A 15,585-nucleotide genomic window follows, 5' to 3' on the forward strand; every position below is an offset into this window, starting at 1 on the left:
CATTGAAATCCATGGGTTTAGACTGGAGTAACTTTGCTTAGGATTTCACTGAAAATCTGCTTTTTTAATTCAAATTATTTCCTATTAGCTACAGAAATCACCATGGACAGAGTTGGAGCCACCTCTACTCACTCTGGGTGCCTGCAGTGTATGGGGAAAAACTCAACTTTGCAATGATAATCCGAGTCCCACTTCACTTTTTTCCTGCTTTAAGTACCCATTTTTGAGTTTATAGTAGAAATTATGATCCCAATATCACAATAAGTTTATTTCATACAAACTGTATGTATATTCTGGCTTCTGTCTGAGCCATAAACTCAGATAGATCATTTGTTGTTGTCAAAACACTTCTGCTAATGTACATGTAATATACATGTAATGTAATGTACATACAGTAGAAGAAAATACATAGTTCTGGTTTACTTGTATTCACCCTTCCGCTCCAAACGAATGAAATATTTTAGTATGATCAAATTAGAATATAATCATAATCCAGAATTTACAATGCAAGAAACTAAAATGTTTCATTTTAGAAATACGAATTGTGTTATAGAAAAACTAAATTTTTAACTCTTAAGTCCAGACAGTATTTTGAGTTAAATAGTTATTTAAATGTTGAGTCTTCCTTTTTCAGTTTTTAAACATTAATCAAATGTTTATATTTCGAATTATTTTAGAAAGTATTCTGAAATTTGCCTAATAACCAAAGTTATATTTGTGAATATATGCACTAAAGCTTGCATTAAAATAATTTTAGTTTCTAGTGCCGTATGTATTCTAAAATGATAAGCCAAAATACAGATGTAACCAAAGAAGGGATTGGTGTCAGGTTTTGTGTGCACAAGTTTATGGTGAAAATATGTATTTTGTGTGTTTCTCGGGTTTCCTGTGGAATTTCTTTTCCACTTCATCACTGGGTGCTGGCTGATTCTATCGATTGCACAAGGGTGACAAACTACTTTTGTGTGTGTTGTACTGTGCTGTTTGTGTTGGAGGGGTGTCATTCATTGAGTGTGGGTAACTTAGTGCTTATGCTGATTTAATGACCGTGTAGTCATAAAGACTGCATCAGTGTAAATGATCAATGAATTGACTCTAAAGGGCAGTTGTTAAGTGTGTGTGTGTATAAATATATATTGTGTGAATATGTTTAAGTTCATTACTTCTATAACTGAATGTTACTAGTGCCTAATTATTTTATTGGGAAGGATGAAAAAGAAAAAGCACACATTCATTCCTATTCTACTGAAACAGACATGGAGCATTTTTAAAACTTCTTAGCTTTATATTTTTCCATTTGATAACAGATGATTCATAATTACATGGAGCACTTGGAAAGAGCCAAGCTTCACCAACTGACTGGGGGTGATCAACTAGAGCCCATCATGCACAGTAGAATTAGGTAAGCCTTATTGATTTTTTCCCCCAGGCCTTAATCTCAGGGCTTTTTTTCAGCTGGAACGTGGTGGAAAGGAGTTCTGGAACCTCTTGAAAATGGTCACATGGCTGGTGGCCCTGCCCCCTGATCTCCAGACGGAGGGGAGTTCAGATTGCCCTCCACTCCACCGAGCGGCGCGGAGGGCAATCTCAACTCCCGTCTGGAGATCAGGGGGTGGGGCCACCAGCCATGTGACCTTTTTTTTTTTAGGGCAACCCACTGAGTTCCATCACCTCTTTTCCCAGAAAAAAAGCCCTGCTTAATCTGTTCATATCTTCAAGGCTTTATGTGTTGTTGTCCTCACTAATGCTTAGGCTAAATCAGAACAACTTTATGCATGGGTGGAATGTGTGCAGAGAGTCGTCTAGAAATCTGGAGGTGGCGATGGAAATGGCTGTGCTGTTGAGACAATGTGGGGGCCTGGCTGCAATTATCCACTACTGCTTTAAGTGTGTAAACGTATCTTCTTACAGCTCTGGCAAAGCAGGTTTTCTCCTTTTGTCTTCCACGCCAATGCAAAAACAGCAATGAAAGGATTTCCAGCGAAAGGACTCGAAATAATTGAATTACATTTGCATGATTGGTACTTTTGTCCACATGTTCCTGAGAGAGCTTCTCTCAGAAAGCTTGGTGACTATGTTATGTAGTTGCCAGATCTTTCCATCCAATGAACCAGAGCTGAGTTACACTACAAAGCTTGAAAGTGGCGGGGAGGGGAAAACGGCTCTCAAGCTGGCTTATATCTTTAGGTTGCTGCATAGATGCTAGGGAGAAGAGAAGCAGCTCTGTGGTGGCTTTTTTTCCTTGTTAGGTGGGGGAGGAGAGCGAGGTGATGTCATTGGCTTTGGAGCGGCTGCGGAAGAGATTGGAAAGCTGCTGCCGATGGCATTGTTTTTGTGGCAGCGGCTGAATGACAGACTCTCGCTACAAAGATACTCCCTTGTCCCCTGTGTAGCCTTGGTTCCTGCATTTCACCATGCCAGCGCAGCGCCATGAGTCCTGGATGCATGCTGCTATTTGTGTTTGGCTTCGTTGGAGGGGCGGTGGTCATTAATTCAGCGATTTTAGTGTCTCTCTCTGTTTTGCTGCTTGTGCACTTTTCTATATCCACTGGTGTGCCAGCTCTGACGCAGAACTTACCAAGGATTCTCAGGTACTCAGACCGCTGAACCTTTGCCAGCTATATTCTTTGTTCTTCGGGGTCCCCGTTATTTCTCTTCTTGGGAAATGGGGGTAATAGGATGGTGAGATGTGTTCAATTCTGATTTCAAATCCTTATTTAAACTCAGCATACATAGGCTGCGTGAATCCTAGAACTGTCTACCGAGAACATAAAATGAATTTTTCCTTTGTGCGTTCTTTTGAGACTTACAAAGTCAGTTATGTTCTTGAGAGCCAGATTAGCCTTTTCATTACCGTACCTTGTAAATGACACAAAAATGCTGTGCGACAGCGTTGTGGACAAAGCTTTATTGTCAGGTGCTTGACTAATACTGGACAGCCTGCCTGCTACTGTGGCAGCAGAGGCCTTTCATTTATTCAGTCTGGGTTTTTTTTTTGTTTTTTTACTCCAGAGGATTCTACAGAATATGCTAGTGAATAGTTTGTCAAAGGCAAAATATTATAATTGCTTCCTTTTGCAAGGTTTTTTGTAAATTAACTGCTGGGGTGCAAAGTCATTTTAAGTATTTTAAAGTGGGAAAACGTGGATTTAATCCCCTCTGTTAAGCCAAAGCTCTTTTCATTCCCGTTGTATGCTGTTTGTTCTCATTTTAAGAGCGCAGCAGCAAAACTGTGGTCGCACACAGCAATATGGCTTTCTTAGAACTTCTGTTACGTTTAAAAACTTTAAAAATTAACATATGATGCATTGGGCAGTTTACTGTCATATAATATATTAAGGCAGAGTTTTCCTATGTTCTTTAAACAAAAATAAAGAGTGCAGCTTTCACAGTTTATAAAATCTGCGTAGAATTGATTTCTTCATAGCATAGTGGATTATATAATTGGGACCACTTGGGCAATACATTTTAAATTTTGGTCCCTTGCCAACTTAAGGTGAAGCAAATTGCATATCCCCCAAAGTTTATTTAATGTGCCAAGTAGGCAGATTCCATAAGACTGCCCTACCTCTAAGACTAGGCTATTGAGTTAATGTTGGAAAGGGGAGAAGCCACAGTATGGTGTTGGTCCCTGGCAGGGCTTTTTTTCTGGGAAAAGAGGTGGTGGAACTCAGTGGGTTGCCCTTGGAGAAAATGGTCACATGGCTGGTGGCCCCGCCCCCTGATCTCCAGCCAGAGGAGAGTTTAGATTGCCCTCCGCGCTGCTCAGTGGCGCGGAAGGCAATCTGTACCCCCCTCCGTCTGGAGATCAGGGGACGGGGCCACCAGCCATGTGACCATTTTCAAGAGGTTCCAGAACTCTGTTCCACCGCGTTCCCCCTGAAAAAAAGCCCTGGTCCCTGGTATCTCATACTATACATGCTCTGTGGAGAGAGGCTCCCTGCTTTGACTCCCACATTGCCAAGGTAGTATAAAAACTGAATCTAATTCGATTTACTTCAGCAGTGGAGGAAAATTCCGAATTTTAAACCATAAACAGTGAAATCTGAAAGAGAGTTACTCCAATCTAAGCCCATTGATTTCAATGGGCTTAGACTGGAGTAATTCTGCTTACGATTTCACTGAAAGTTAAGTAACTTCACTATGAGTTAACGTAATCTGTTTTGTCAAAAATAATGATTTGCAAGGATCTATACTGACTTCTGGTGAACTCTTATTACTTGGAACTTGAAAAAAGTTAGCGGTACTATAGGTAGTATGCAAGCAGTATTTTTTAAAGCGTTTGTATTAAGTAGGGTCAGGGAAACCCAGTTTGTACCATGTTACTCTAAAGTATAGAGAATTTGGCTGCAGAGATTTTAGTAGTCCACAATTAACCTTCACTTACTTAAGTGGATTAACAGTGTGTGACTTTGCATTGAATCAGTAGTGTATTTAGCGGAATGGCATTTCCAGACATAAAGGCATTTCATGCACATATAAAAATACAAATATATAGGGGAGTGGTTTACATTAAAGCTAGCATGCCACTTAATCTGGGGGTCTTTCCAATCAAAGTAACTCTTACATAGGGAATGTGTAACCATTTACTCACTTGCTGAGCTTGATCCAAATATTGTTCTTTCTCCACTCCTCTAGTGTTTCTTTTCTAGGAGAAAGATTTTCTTTTTTCTCAAATGCTGGTGTTGAGCTACTGGGAAAATGTAATGACTCATCTATCTCCCCCATCATGTCATTTCTGCCCCCAACACCACTGCTGTGGCAACGGTTGTCTGGCTCATGATTAGTCTAATGTCTTGAATACTTATGGGGGTGAGGACTGCAGTATCATTTTAATGCCTTGCGTTCACAGCCCTCCAAAGTTCATGAAATGTCTTGAGAAAGTGAAAATTAAATCTACTGCAGTTGGGGAGGAAAGTAATGTGAAGCAGGAGCTGTGTGCAGAAGTGACCTAAGTTATAATGCCATTGATCCTAACACATTTGGGTCAGTGAAAACTTGTATATGTTACTAGCCAAGAAACTTTTAGTAGCATGTCTGTTTATGCCAAATAGTGTAAATCATTCTGTGTTCAATAGCTAGTTCTTACGGAATTATTTGGCTGCAGAAATTACCAGAGAAGTTGCAAAAATTTTGGAGGAAATACTTAAGATCAAATCCAAATACACTGTAAAATGAGATGTTATATTAATTTTATGTTCTTGTTATGTATATGGTCTTGACTTCCTATGGATTGCAAATGCTCCCTTATGTTTCTATTATGCCAATAAAGGTATGATGATGGTGTAAATCATTAGTTGCACTTCAGCAGCCTGTGTTACAGATCCCTGAGATTCCGTATGGCTCAAGAGTGCCACCTAAAGCATTTGTGTTCTTGGACCCTTGTGTCTTCTATGAGAACAACACTTCGTCCTCCATTCCATCTTGGGGGGTATCTGGCCAACTTAACCCTTTTTTGACAACCAGTTTTGGCCAGGTTTCCTTTTTTGTAATGGAAGTTCAGAGCCATTAATATGGTGGGACCATTCTGTAATTATTGTCTGATTGGTAGCAATAGTCTCTGACATCAGAGATGGAGCTTTGGGGATTGGTTGGACCCACTGATCAGTCTCACTGGAGAAACTGGCTTAGGTCAGACTCCATTGTCCATAAATATCTTGGAGCTGTAGATTTTTTTCTGGCCCTAGCTTTGGAACATCTTGAAACCCCAAGACCAATGGGCCAGGAGTTAAGGACGTCTCCACTGTCTTGGTTCTGCAAGGAACTCTGTACATGCTCTGAGGAACTTTCCTACAACCTAAGTAAAGTGTATTTAGCTGAGTTAGACCAACATTGTTGCTTTTATTAGGGAGACTATGTGCTGTGTGATAGTGTGTTCTTACTTGGGTTTTGTGTTTTGTCCCCTTTTGAAGTCACCCACCATTTCCCCTTTTCGATAATAAACCTTCTTTCTATAAAGACATTTTTTGTTTCCTTAGTACAATATACTTCTCTGGGATATTTCTCTGAGAGTGATTCCGCACATGTTGGATAATGCACTTCCAATCCTCTTTATAGATCATTTGGAATGGATTTTTTTGTGTGCGGAACAAAAAATCCACCTCAAACAATTGATAAAGTGCATTGAATGTACATTATCCAACTTGTGCGGAATCAGCCTGAATCTCTTCCTGATACGCCAGAACACCTGGGCACTACATAGTTTACTATAAGATATTTTCCAGGGTTTCTGCCCTGTTACTTTTTCGTTGTAGAACTGAGCACCTCCCCAGTTGGTCAGTCTAGATTTTCTCAGGAGGTAGCTGAGTGGTGGCAGCTGATTACCCGGGTGCTTAGAACCTTTGGTCTAAAAGAGATTCCCAGCAAGGAAAGTCACTCCCCCCCTTCTTAACCATAATAGCCTGAAAAAAAGAACCCTTTCTCATCTTCTTTTCTGTTTGCCTGGAGGCAATTTATACTCACCAGTGCTGTGCAAGCCTGGGGTAGTACTGCTTCTACGCTTGCACATCAGAAATGCTTTTGGTTTTAGGATTGGTCCCTCGATCAGAAATACTGGACCCTACCACTTCACTTAGCAAAGTTTGGAGCTTTCCTCCAACTTCAATGGCTCTTCCATTGGCTTCAAGCTTCATTGAGCAGAGTGCTAGGATACAAACCACTCTGTAGGAACTGGTTCTCATTAAAAGTTATTGCAGGTTAGAGGAAGGCATGTGGATATTAAAAGCTTGCTGTTGTACCTCACCGTATGCATAGTCAACACACGCCAGTGCTTGCAAGCAAGATGGTCCATATGCAGAAGCACTAATTATTTTAGCAAGCCTTACAAGTGCTGAGGGGTCAGAACAACAATACAGTCCATAGCATTTGCTTTCAGAAGAGGCCTCCATTTGATCTGGTATGGTTACACTGGAAGAGATTGGGTAGGATACTAATATCCAGGGCTTTTTTTCTGGGAAAAGAGGTGGTGGAACTCAGTGGGTTGCCCTTGGAGAAAATGGTCACATGGCTGGTGGCCCTGCCCCCAATGTCCAGAAAGAGGGGAGTCAGTGCGGAGAGCAATCTACACTCCCCTCTGTCTGGAGATCAGGGGGCGGGGCCACCAGCCATGTGACCATTTTCAAGAGGTTCCGGAACTCCGTTCCACCGCATTCCAGCTGTAAAAAAGCCCTGCTAATATCCATTTATCATATGTACAAGAACCGAAACTAGGATGATTGTTATTGATTGGCTCTGGTGATCTTTGAAGGTAGTTACATGGAAGCAGTTTCTTCTGGCACCGGCTCAAATGTTCAGATGTTTTCTTTTCAGGCGACTGTGTCTGGCCTGAGATGTTTGCATGGACTACTGTTAGTGTAACAACATTGGTACTGAATAAATTTGGTCTGAACATGCTATTTTACAAATTGTCGCACAACAAAATGATACAGTATATAGAAGATTCATGTGTGTTTCCTTTGAAGTTTTCTGTTACCTTACCTCCACTACAAATTCTAGAAGTTTCTGTCCTAATAGCTTTTGAAAGTCTGCTTATTTTGTTGTAAGAAAATAAGGTAACAATGGTAAAGGATGTTGCAAATAGATTTATTCTTTACTATTCACCATGGTTGTTGCATGTTTTCAGCCTAATTTCTGTGTCCTCTGTTTTCTTCTGTACATATGAAATATGTCATAACAATTTTATGCTCCACCTCCACAACATTGCTATAAATGAAGGCTTCAGGTTTTTACAGTCATAACTGATGACAGTGGACATTGTCATAGTGCAGTTATAAACAATCCCCTTAATGTGTTCAGTTTAAACCAATGTTATGGGTTTCCTGGAAAAATAGGAATTGGAAAATTTGACAGTAGCTGCAATAGTGTGTAATCAGATTTAGTATGCTAATTTTGACTTATTTTGTATACGTTAATTTTATGTCCCAATAGCAACACATACTTGGAATTAGTGAAAATTTAAATGCACTATTCCCTTACATCATTTAATTTGAAGAAAAACCTGAAAGTATTGAAACTGTCAACATGCTAATTTTAGCACACCCTAAGTACTATGTATGATATATGCCTTGGGTGTAGTTGCCTGCTTACCTATTTCAACGCTGTTCCATGGATGTCACTGGGGCACCTGAGCTTCCGTGTCATTCTCCATCACAGCATTTGTAGTACTATGTACTTCCATGTCAGGTTGATGATTATGCGATCCCTTCTGCAATGTGAGAGAAGACACAGCTTTAGTTTTGATTTAATCTGCACAGACAGGTGAACTCATAACTTGATTTTTAAAATTTGGATTATTATATGTAATTGTTCCCCCCCGCTCCAGTTTACAGATCTATAAAACATGCATATATTCTTTACAAATTCACAGAGATAATCACCTAAATATTAATTACAAATTTGAAATGGCCAAACTTGCTTAATATTGTATTGGCAATGGCAAACATTTATTATTGTTATTTTTATGAAACAACACATCTTTAGGTATGGAACTTTTCCTGCAGAAAAATAAAGCGCTGTAAAAAAATTCCACCCCCTATCTTTGGTTTGAATTTTTAATTTTTTGTCAGCTCTTGCTACTTCTTCAGTTTTATTAGCAGATGCAGTATAAGAAACTGAAGCAAAAACATTTTTTTCCCCCAGCAGAAAGGAACGTCCTATATCACTGGGCCTCTTTCCACTACCTCCAGGAGACGCACTTATTACCCCCGACGCTCAGAAAGGAACAGTGGAAACTCCTGGGTCGGATAATTGGAAGTTCCATGAACTAAGTCAGCCACGTTCTAACACCAGTTTAAAGGTGAGCCAGTGGTTTAGGGGGGTATTTTCAACTTAAATATAATTCATAGAAATATTTCATATGATAGCATTGTTTGTAGATGATATCTAAATGTCCAATGTCTGCCTTTAGTTCCCGCCTTTCTAACTGTGAGTCTTTCCAGGTAAGTTGAAGGTAAGTTTTTTTGTGTTCTGTGTCTTGATAAATGGATCTGAGGTTGCACTTGGGATTGTGGGCAGCACAAATCTTGATTTCTGGTTTTTGGGAACACTGTTTGGTTTTTTCCCCTTAGATGTGTCCAGCCTATTTATGTATCTCTTGTTTTTATGAGTGGACAAATAGGCTACATTTTTCCATTGGCTTATCAGTATTATCAAAGTTATGATCTAGGATTTTCCTACAGGGAAAGGAGTAGGACTTTCCTATAGGAAAAGGAGTATAAATTATGTTGCTGTGCCTTCCATGAGATATTCTTCAGACATATCTGACATCAAGGTCATAATATTTCTAGAGACATTTAAGGTATTCTCACTTTTTTCTGAACTGTAGATACCATCTTGAATGGCTTATTAACATTCATGGTGATACAATTTCTTTCAGTTTTTTAAAAAAAATTTAGGCAGTTCAAAACTGAAATCATGGAAGCAACTATATAGCTTGGCGTAGACTGTCCACGAACCAACCAACCAGCCAAACAAAAAAGGTGATAATTTAAATTCTGCTACATCTTTGTGTACTGCTATCTCGAAAGCATGAATTGGGATTGTTTGGTGAAGAGACATCTTTTATGCTCTGTCAAGGGCTCTGAATACTGAAATGCCCTGAAGTGAAAAATACTATGGAGGAAATACATAAATAAAAACCTACCTACTTATGGAAGATATTTTCCCACTTTTTTCTGTGTCCTGTGACACAGTTCTACAGTCAGGTGGGAACCTAACATTGCAGTCTGCCTATATGACAAAATAACACAACACTTTAGAGAGAATGTGGTACAGAAGGCAGATGTTCCAAAGCTTTTAAAGGAGCATTAATCTGAGTTGTAATAAAGCTTCCAAAATGAAGACCGCTTAAGACCTTTTTTCAGAGTAACTAAAGTTGTTTTCACATATCACTTAAAAGCTTATTAAAGCCTCCCTCTCATGAGTTGTATTGGACATAAATATTAATACAGGCAAAGGCATGAAAGAAATTGGCTAGAAAGGGCAGTCGTATACCAGCTTTACAATTACATTAGCATCTTTTGTGTAAACACACTACTGCAAAGTGACATGGGAGGGGGATTTCCATAACCCATCCTCAGGCACATCGCAAGAGTAAAAATGTGGAACTGTACATCTTGTGCCCTTGTGTTCTGAGAACTTCATGGTAGCTCCTGATTCTTAGTAGGAAGCAGCGTGGGGTAGGAGAAATATAGAGATCCATAAATGATGTTTAGAAATTAAAATAAACAGATGACATTCAGAACTTTCTCATTAGTGCGCACACTGTGTTTTGAGAATGCACTGACTAATATTTGGCCAGAAAAATCTCCTATGTCAAATGCAAAAACGGAAATGCAACAATTCCAATTAATCGGTAGAACTTTAGTTATGCAACTGGGCTAGTCTTTTCCTTTGTTCAGCTGTTCAAACTAACTGCTGAGGTTTCCTTGGTCCTTTTTTCTTGGCGGTCAGGCCATTTGTTGGAAGCTTTTTGTTTGCTAAAGTCAGTGGTCTGTGTCCTGCATTCTTCTGAGGATGCAGTTGGAATACAGAGGCTGAGAAATGTGTGCACGATGCCAAGTTTTTTTATTTCCCTGCATGGGTGAGTTCTGGACTGCAGTTTCCTCTCTTTGCAAATCTTTAGTAATGAAAAGTAGAAAATTGATGCTGACCTGCATTGCTGAGATTTTGGGCGGGACAGGAGAAATGAGCATGGGAGGGCTGCAATTGAACTAAACAGGGTAGCTCAAATAGTTTTCCAGAGGTGATTTGCAAAGGCATTCTGTGAAGGCACGCCCATGAATGATAATAGATTGCCCTAAAAATGTAATAAGGGGCGATGACAACTGCTGTCACATTGATTGGGTAAGTGTGTGCTCAAATCATGCCATCGATTCAAGGTTTCATGATGTTATAAATTATTATGCATTTTGGACACAGATCCAGTTACGGGGGAAAGTGACACTGGGCTTGGTTCTGAGTAGAGCTCAATACCTAGTGTGATGCGTAGATGATGTTGCACCACTTGGAAATGGTGACTGCAGCGCTATTAAGTTCGGTTTATAAGTTCATGGAAAGTTGCTTACAAAGTCCCAAACAATCACATTTAGTTTCAAAAGGAGAGGGCCTTACAGAAAAGTGGGGACTAGTCAGGAGAAAGCTGAGAAGGCAGTCGGGAATGTCTAGGATGCTTGGAAGTTGCTTGAAACCACATCAGTTGAGGCCCAGATGGAGTGCATAAAGCCCTGTAATCTATGGTGTGGCTTCATTTGGAATACTGTGTAATTTCTGATCTCCATCTCTCTCCCCCAAAAGCATATACCTGGGAAAAATACAGAAGAGAGGAACCGAGATGTTTAAGGAGTTGAGGGGCTTTCTTATGAGGCTAGACTAAAGAGTCAGAGATTTTCAGTTTAGAGAAAAGATAACTAAGAAGGGACATGATAGAAGTTTATAACGTTATACGCGGTGTAGAGAAAGTGGACAGGAAAATTTTTCTCTGTTTCCCATAATATTAGAACTTAGAAGTTGCTGTGCAGTAGATTCAGGACAGACAAAAGGATGTTCTTATTAACGCTATGAGTACTTTGGTTGTGGAATTCATTGCCAGTGGATGTATTGATGGCCTCTGGCATAGATGGCTATAAAAAGGGATTAGATTTATGGAGGATTGATCCATCTATGGCTGTGACTAAAGGGAGTCTGGATAGAGTGCATGGGGCAGGGTGGGGGAAGCCCTGGCCTCTGTATTCTGTTCGTTAGCCCTATAGGGTAACTTATTGGCCACTGCATGAAAGAGGCTGCGCATTAGATGAACCACTGGTGAACCCAGTAGGCTACCACTTATGTCCCAGGCAGTAAGGCAAAGCAGAGATGCCAAATTACACAGCTTTGCCAATCCATCACTGCAGAGCAGTTCGGAATGCTGGAGTGCTTGGATTCCGGGGAAGTGCGGGGAGCTGTAATTCTGAACTGGGACCTGTCTAGGACAGCCTCATAACCCATACGGCCGCCCTAGCCTGAGCAACTTTTGTTCAGGCCTGTAAGTTTCCACAGGCCCAGTTCTGGCCTGCCACCCTGTCAGGGGTGAACAGGCTCCCCAGTTAACTGCGCCTGCAGCCTGTTGTTCCAAGCAAGATGTCCTAGGGGGGAAAGGAGTATCAGCTCCGGTTGCCCTCCCTGCTTTCTCATTCTAGCAATGCTGAAATCAGTGTACCCTAATTGGCTTACAGCCCTTTAAAAATGGCTCCTCACAGCAGCTCTAACGCAATCTCACTCTTGTTCATTCTGGCCTCTGAGCATCCAGTTTGATTTATCAGCATGTGAGAGCTGCCTGGCATGGTTTTAGACGTTCTTTCTGTTTGCGAGTATGAGCAACCTGGAAGCTACTTCAGAGAATGCCAAGTTAGCAAGCAAGTTTTAAGTCTGGTCAGATAGTTTTAGTTAAGCTTAGGCAAGCTGTTGTTATTTTCATTCCCTTTTGCTCTGGGCCTGGTAGAGTGGTTCCTGCCTCTCAAACACTCCTCTGAACTTCATAAACAACTTACATTTAAGCCTGGGGTCCAGAGTTACTGACTGTATGTGTGCAAGTGCTCCCAGAATGAACCTGGAGACTGGGAAGTTTCAAAAGGAAAGGTCCTAACCCTCCAGAAGGCTGCTTGGGGTTTCAAGTGGCTGTGTTCAGCGCTTGGGAACGGTGGTGGGGAGTCAAGCCTTCAGACAGGACCACTACTCACACCACTCACTCACATATAGCAGCTGGAAAGAACAGCAAAAAAGTAACTTGTGATATGCATTGTTAGGCATGTATATTTATTTAAAATACATATATGCCTTTCTCCAGAGCATCTTGTGACTCAAGGCAGGTAATAACAATATAAAACCATTTGATAAAACAAACGTTAAAACATATACAAATATTTTTGTGTACGGAAAGACTGCTTATAAAAGATGAAAAGGAATGTCGCAGAAAAATAGCACTAGTGTCACAAAATCACTCCTTTTTTCGCTACTGTTGTTCCTGGCCGTATACCTGATTTGTGTGGGTATGCTTAATATTGACAGTTTTTAAAAAGCTGCAAGGTGATTGGTAGCAAGAAGAAATCTTCCAATATTAGGGAAGCAAGGCAACCAGAGTCAAGAAAGGTTTGGGGACTAGAGCAGTGGAGCGGGATTGCAGGCCGTAGGATTTAGGTGCATTGAGGAACCAGCAGTTTACAAGGGTTTCAGTGGGATGTAGCCGGTTGAGCACTTTTAGACAGGGAAGGAAGATAGTTAAAAATAGCCGATTAGTCCAAGAGCTTCCCTATTATTGCACATTCTTCAAAGGCTATGATGCATCAACATAGAAAAATCTTGCTTTAAAAACAAGGCCCACTATTTGCACCTGACAGGTAATAGGGCTGTAATATTTTTTGTCTGAGAACTACACACGCCGTCACTAGAGCCTTTGTGCATCTTTTATTATTGTGCAAAGATTCAAAATAGGATTCTTTGAGCGGAGCATTAAGCTTCCTTTCACCTTCTTTCAAACATGCTTCAGTATGTGTATATTTATAAGCTGCTGTTAGGCCAGGACCATGCTAGACAATGGCACACTGGCTTGTATCCATCCATCTGTTCATGGGAGGCTGCGTGGAGTTTCCTTTCATCCTCTTCTGTTCCTGCAGGCTCTTCTGACTACTGAAAAGGTCATTCCTGTGGTCAAGGGATGCACATCAATCAATAAATGCAGGGGTCAAAGAGCTAGAGTAAAGAGGGATGAAATTACCTGGTCCCTTCTGCAGAGCCGCCTTTGAGGAGCCATTTCACCTCCTTTCCGCTCCTTGCTCTACCCCCCCCATCTGCTGAGTAATTCTTTTACATACAAAAACTACCTTGGGGGTGTGGGCTACAGTAGCCGGAAGGGTATGGCAGAAAGAGGATCCAGCAACTCCTGCCAGAATCCCTTTTTGAACTTTAAATTGTACCCATCTCCCCACATGTCACATGGTGAATTAGACTTGCAGTTGAAAACATTGGTCTGCTGTCGCTTGTAGATTGACGTCTCCTCCAGGGCTTTTTTCTGGACAGAAGTTTGTTTTTATGTAGCTTCTGGTATCTATGTGTGATGTTGAGTTGTCTCAAGAGGATTTTTATATCGCACCTTATGGGGTTGCCTTGAAAATGAGACTTTCTAGCCCTTGGCTTGTGTAAATTGATGTATTTGAAATACCGCTTGTAGATGCTGCTTTATTATGCATAGGATAAGCAAGTGTTGTGCAGAACTGTGAAGTTTAACATTTGGTCTATCTAATGTTATGCTTGTTAAATGAATGTTACAGATGGGCTGTTTTGCCCAAGCAATATAATCCTAGTCTGTCCATTTCGAAAGAGAGTATAACAACCTTGCAAGAAGTTGGTGCAGGCAATAAAATTAAGGTGAATTTTAGCTTGCTCTTGGGCTTGTTTTTTTCCTTCATGGGAAGAGCTGTTCATATCAGTCAATAAACACTCTGCAGCCTCTTACAGCCTTCTTAAAAATTCAGCTGTCTTTTCTGCATGCCGTGCGTTCAGTTCCTCTTTTCCTGGGAGGCGGTGAAGTAAGTCCTTGCTTGAAGTATTGGGAATGGCCTTAGCCTTCCAGATATTTTTAGACACTGCACACTTCTTTTCCCCTGAGCACTCACCAGTTTACTTGATTTTATAGTAAATAATCAGTGCAGTTTCTGAGATGACCAAAGTGAAACTGTTTAAAATAAGGAAGTGAATCTAATAAATTACTTTGATATGTGTAGTTCAGAGATTGAATACTGGTACATTTGGTCTTAATTGCTAAGCTACCCATTACATGCAGATGGGTGTACCAGTAGCTGGACAGGCGTTTTTGAGAAAGAAAAGCTCCATAAAGCTGCATATATACCAAAACAACCATGGCTGCTCCTGTTGCATCTAATTTGGCTTTTAGTGTTGGCAGCTTCTCATAACGTTTGGTCCTTTATTCCCAAACTAGTATATTTTTGTCCTTTATGCTTATGCCATAAATAGATGATTTTGCAAAAAAACAAAAACAAAAAAGAGCAGCAGGTGTTGTGAAAAAAAAACACAGGGTGGTTGTACCTAGACGAGTTTGAAATTTATTCCATCTATTCCCAGACAAGCTTACAAAAGTTGTATATTTAACCAGTTATAGAAATATTAGCATGTCTTACTTGTGAAAGGAAAATATTGATAGGATTGCCTACATATTTTTGAACTCCTCTACAACAAAGCATTTTTGTGCTGAGCAGCTTGCTTTTCCATAACTTCATCATTCCTTATAGCCATCATGCTATAATGTGAACACCATTCACCGAGGAAGTAACTGTGCTAGTGCAAGAGGGAGGCAGAGAGCCGAAACAGACGTGATGAGATACCGAGGTTCAACTTGTGTTCTTTTACCTCAAGGTTTGTCGGGAAGTGTAGGCGTCCTTGCAGCTTAAAGTTTAGCATTTACAGAGCAGCAGGGAGGGAAGTGCAGGCGTGGGGCGCCTTTCCTCCTGCTCTCGAGGTGCATTGCGGCATTTCCCCTTCCCCGCTTACACGGAGTATTGCTTCATTTCCCCCCCCCCCCTCACCCGGCCTGGCCCC

General features: G+C 40.8%; 1 protein-coding gene across 5 annotated transcripts in view; it reads left to right on the top strand.

Annotated features, from left to right (window-relative positions):
• Window positions 1–15,585, top strand: part of SPAG9 (sperm associated antigen 9) — a 113,628-nt gene that overhangs the window by 36,417 nt on the left and 61,626 nt on the right. For 2 of the 5 annotated variants that reach the window (XM_054976190.1, XM_054976192.1), the window contains exons 4-5: window positions 1,308–1,402; window positions 8,638–8,794. In XM_054976190.1, the coding sequence (XP_054832165.1) occupies window positions 1,308–1,402; window positions 8,638–8,794 (252 nt within the window). Of the gene's footprint in view, window positions 1–1,307; window positions 1,403–2,430; window positions 2,592–8,637; window positions 8,795–15,585 lie in introns of those variants that run through there. The other 3 variants (XM_054976191.1, XM_054976193.1, XM_054976194.1) reach the window with 2 other exon arrangements.

This window comes from Eublepharis macularius, chromosome 4 (assembly GCF_028583425.1).
Source record: "Eublepharis macularius isolate TG4126 chromosome 4, MPM_Emac_v1.0, whole genome shotgun sequence".
NCBI classification, from domain to species: Eukaryota; Metazoa; Chordata; class Lepidosauria; order Squamata; family Eublepharidae; genus Eublepharis; species Eublepharis macularius.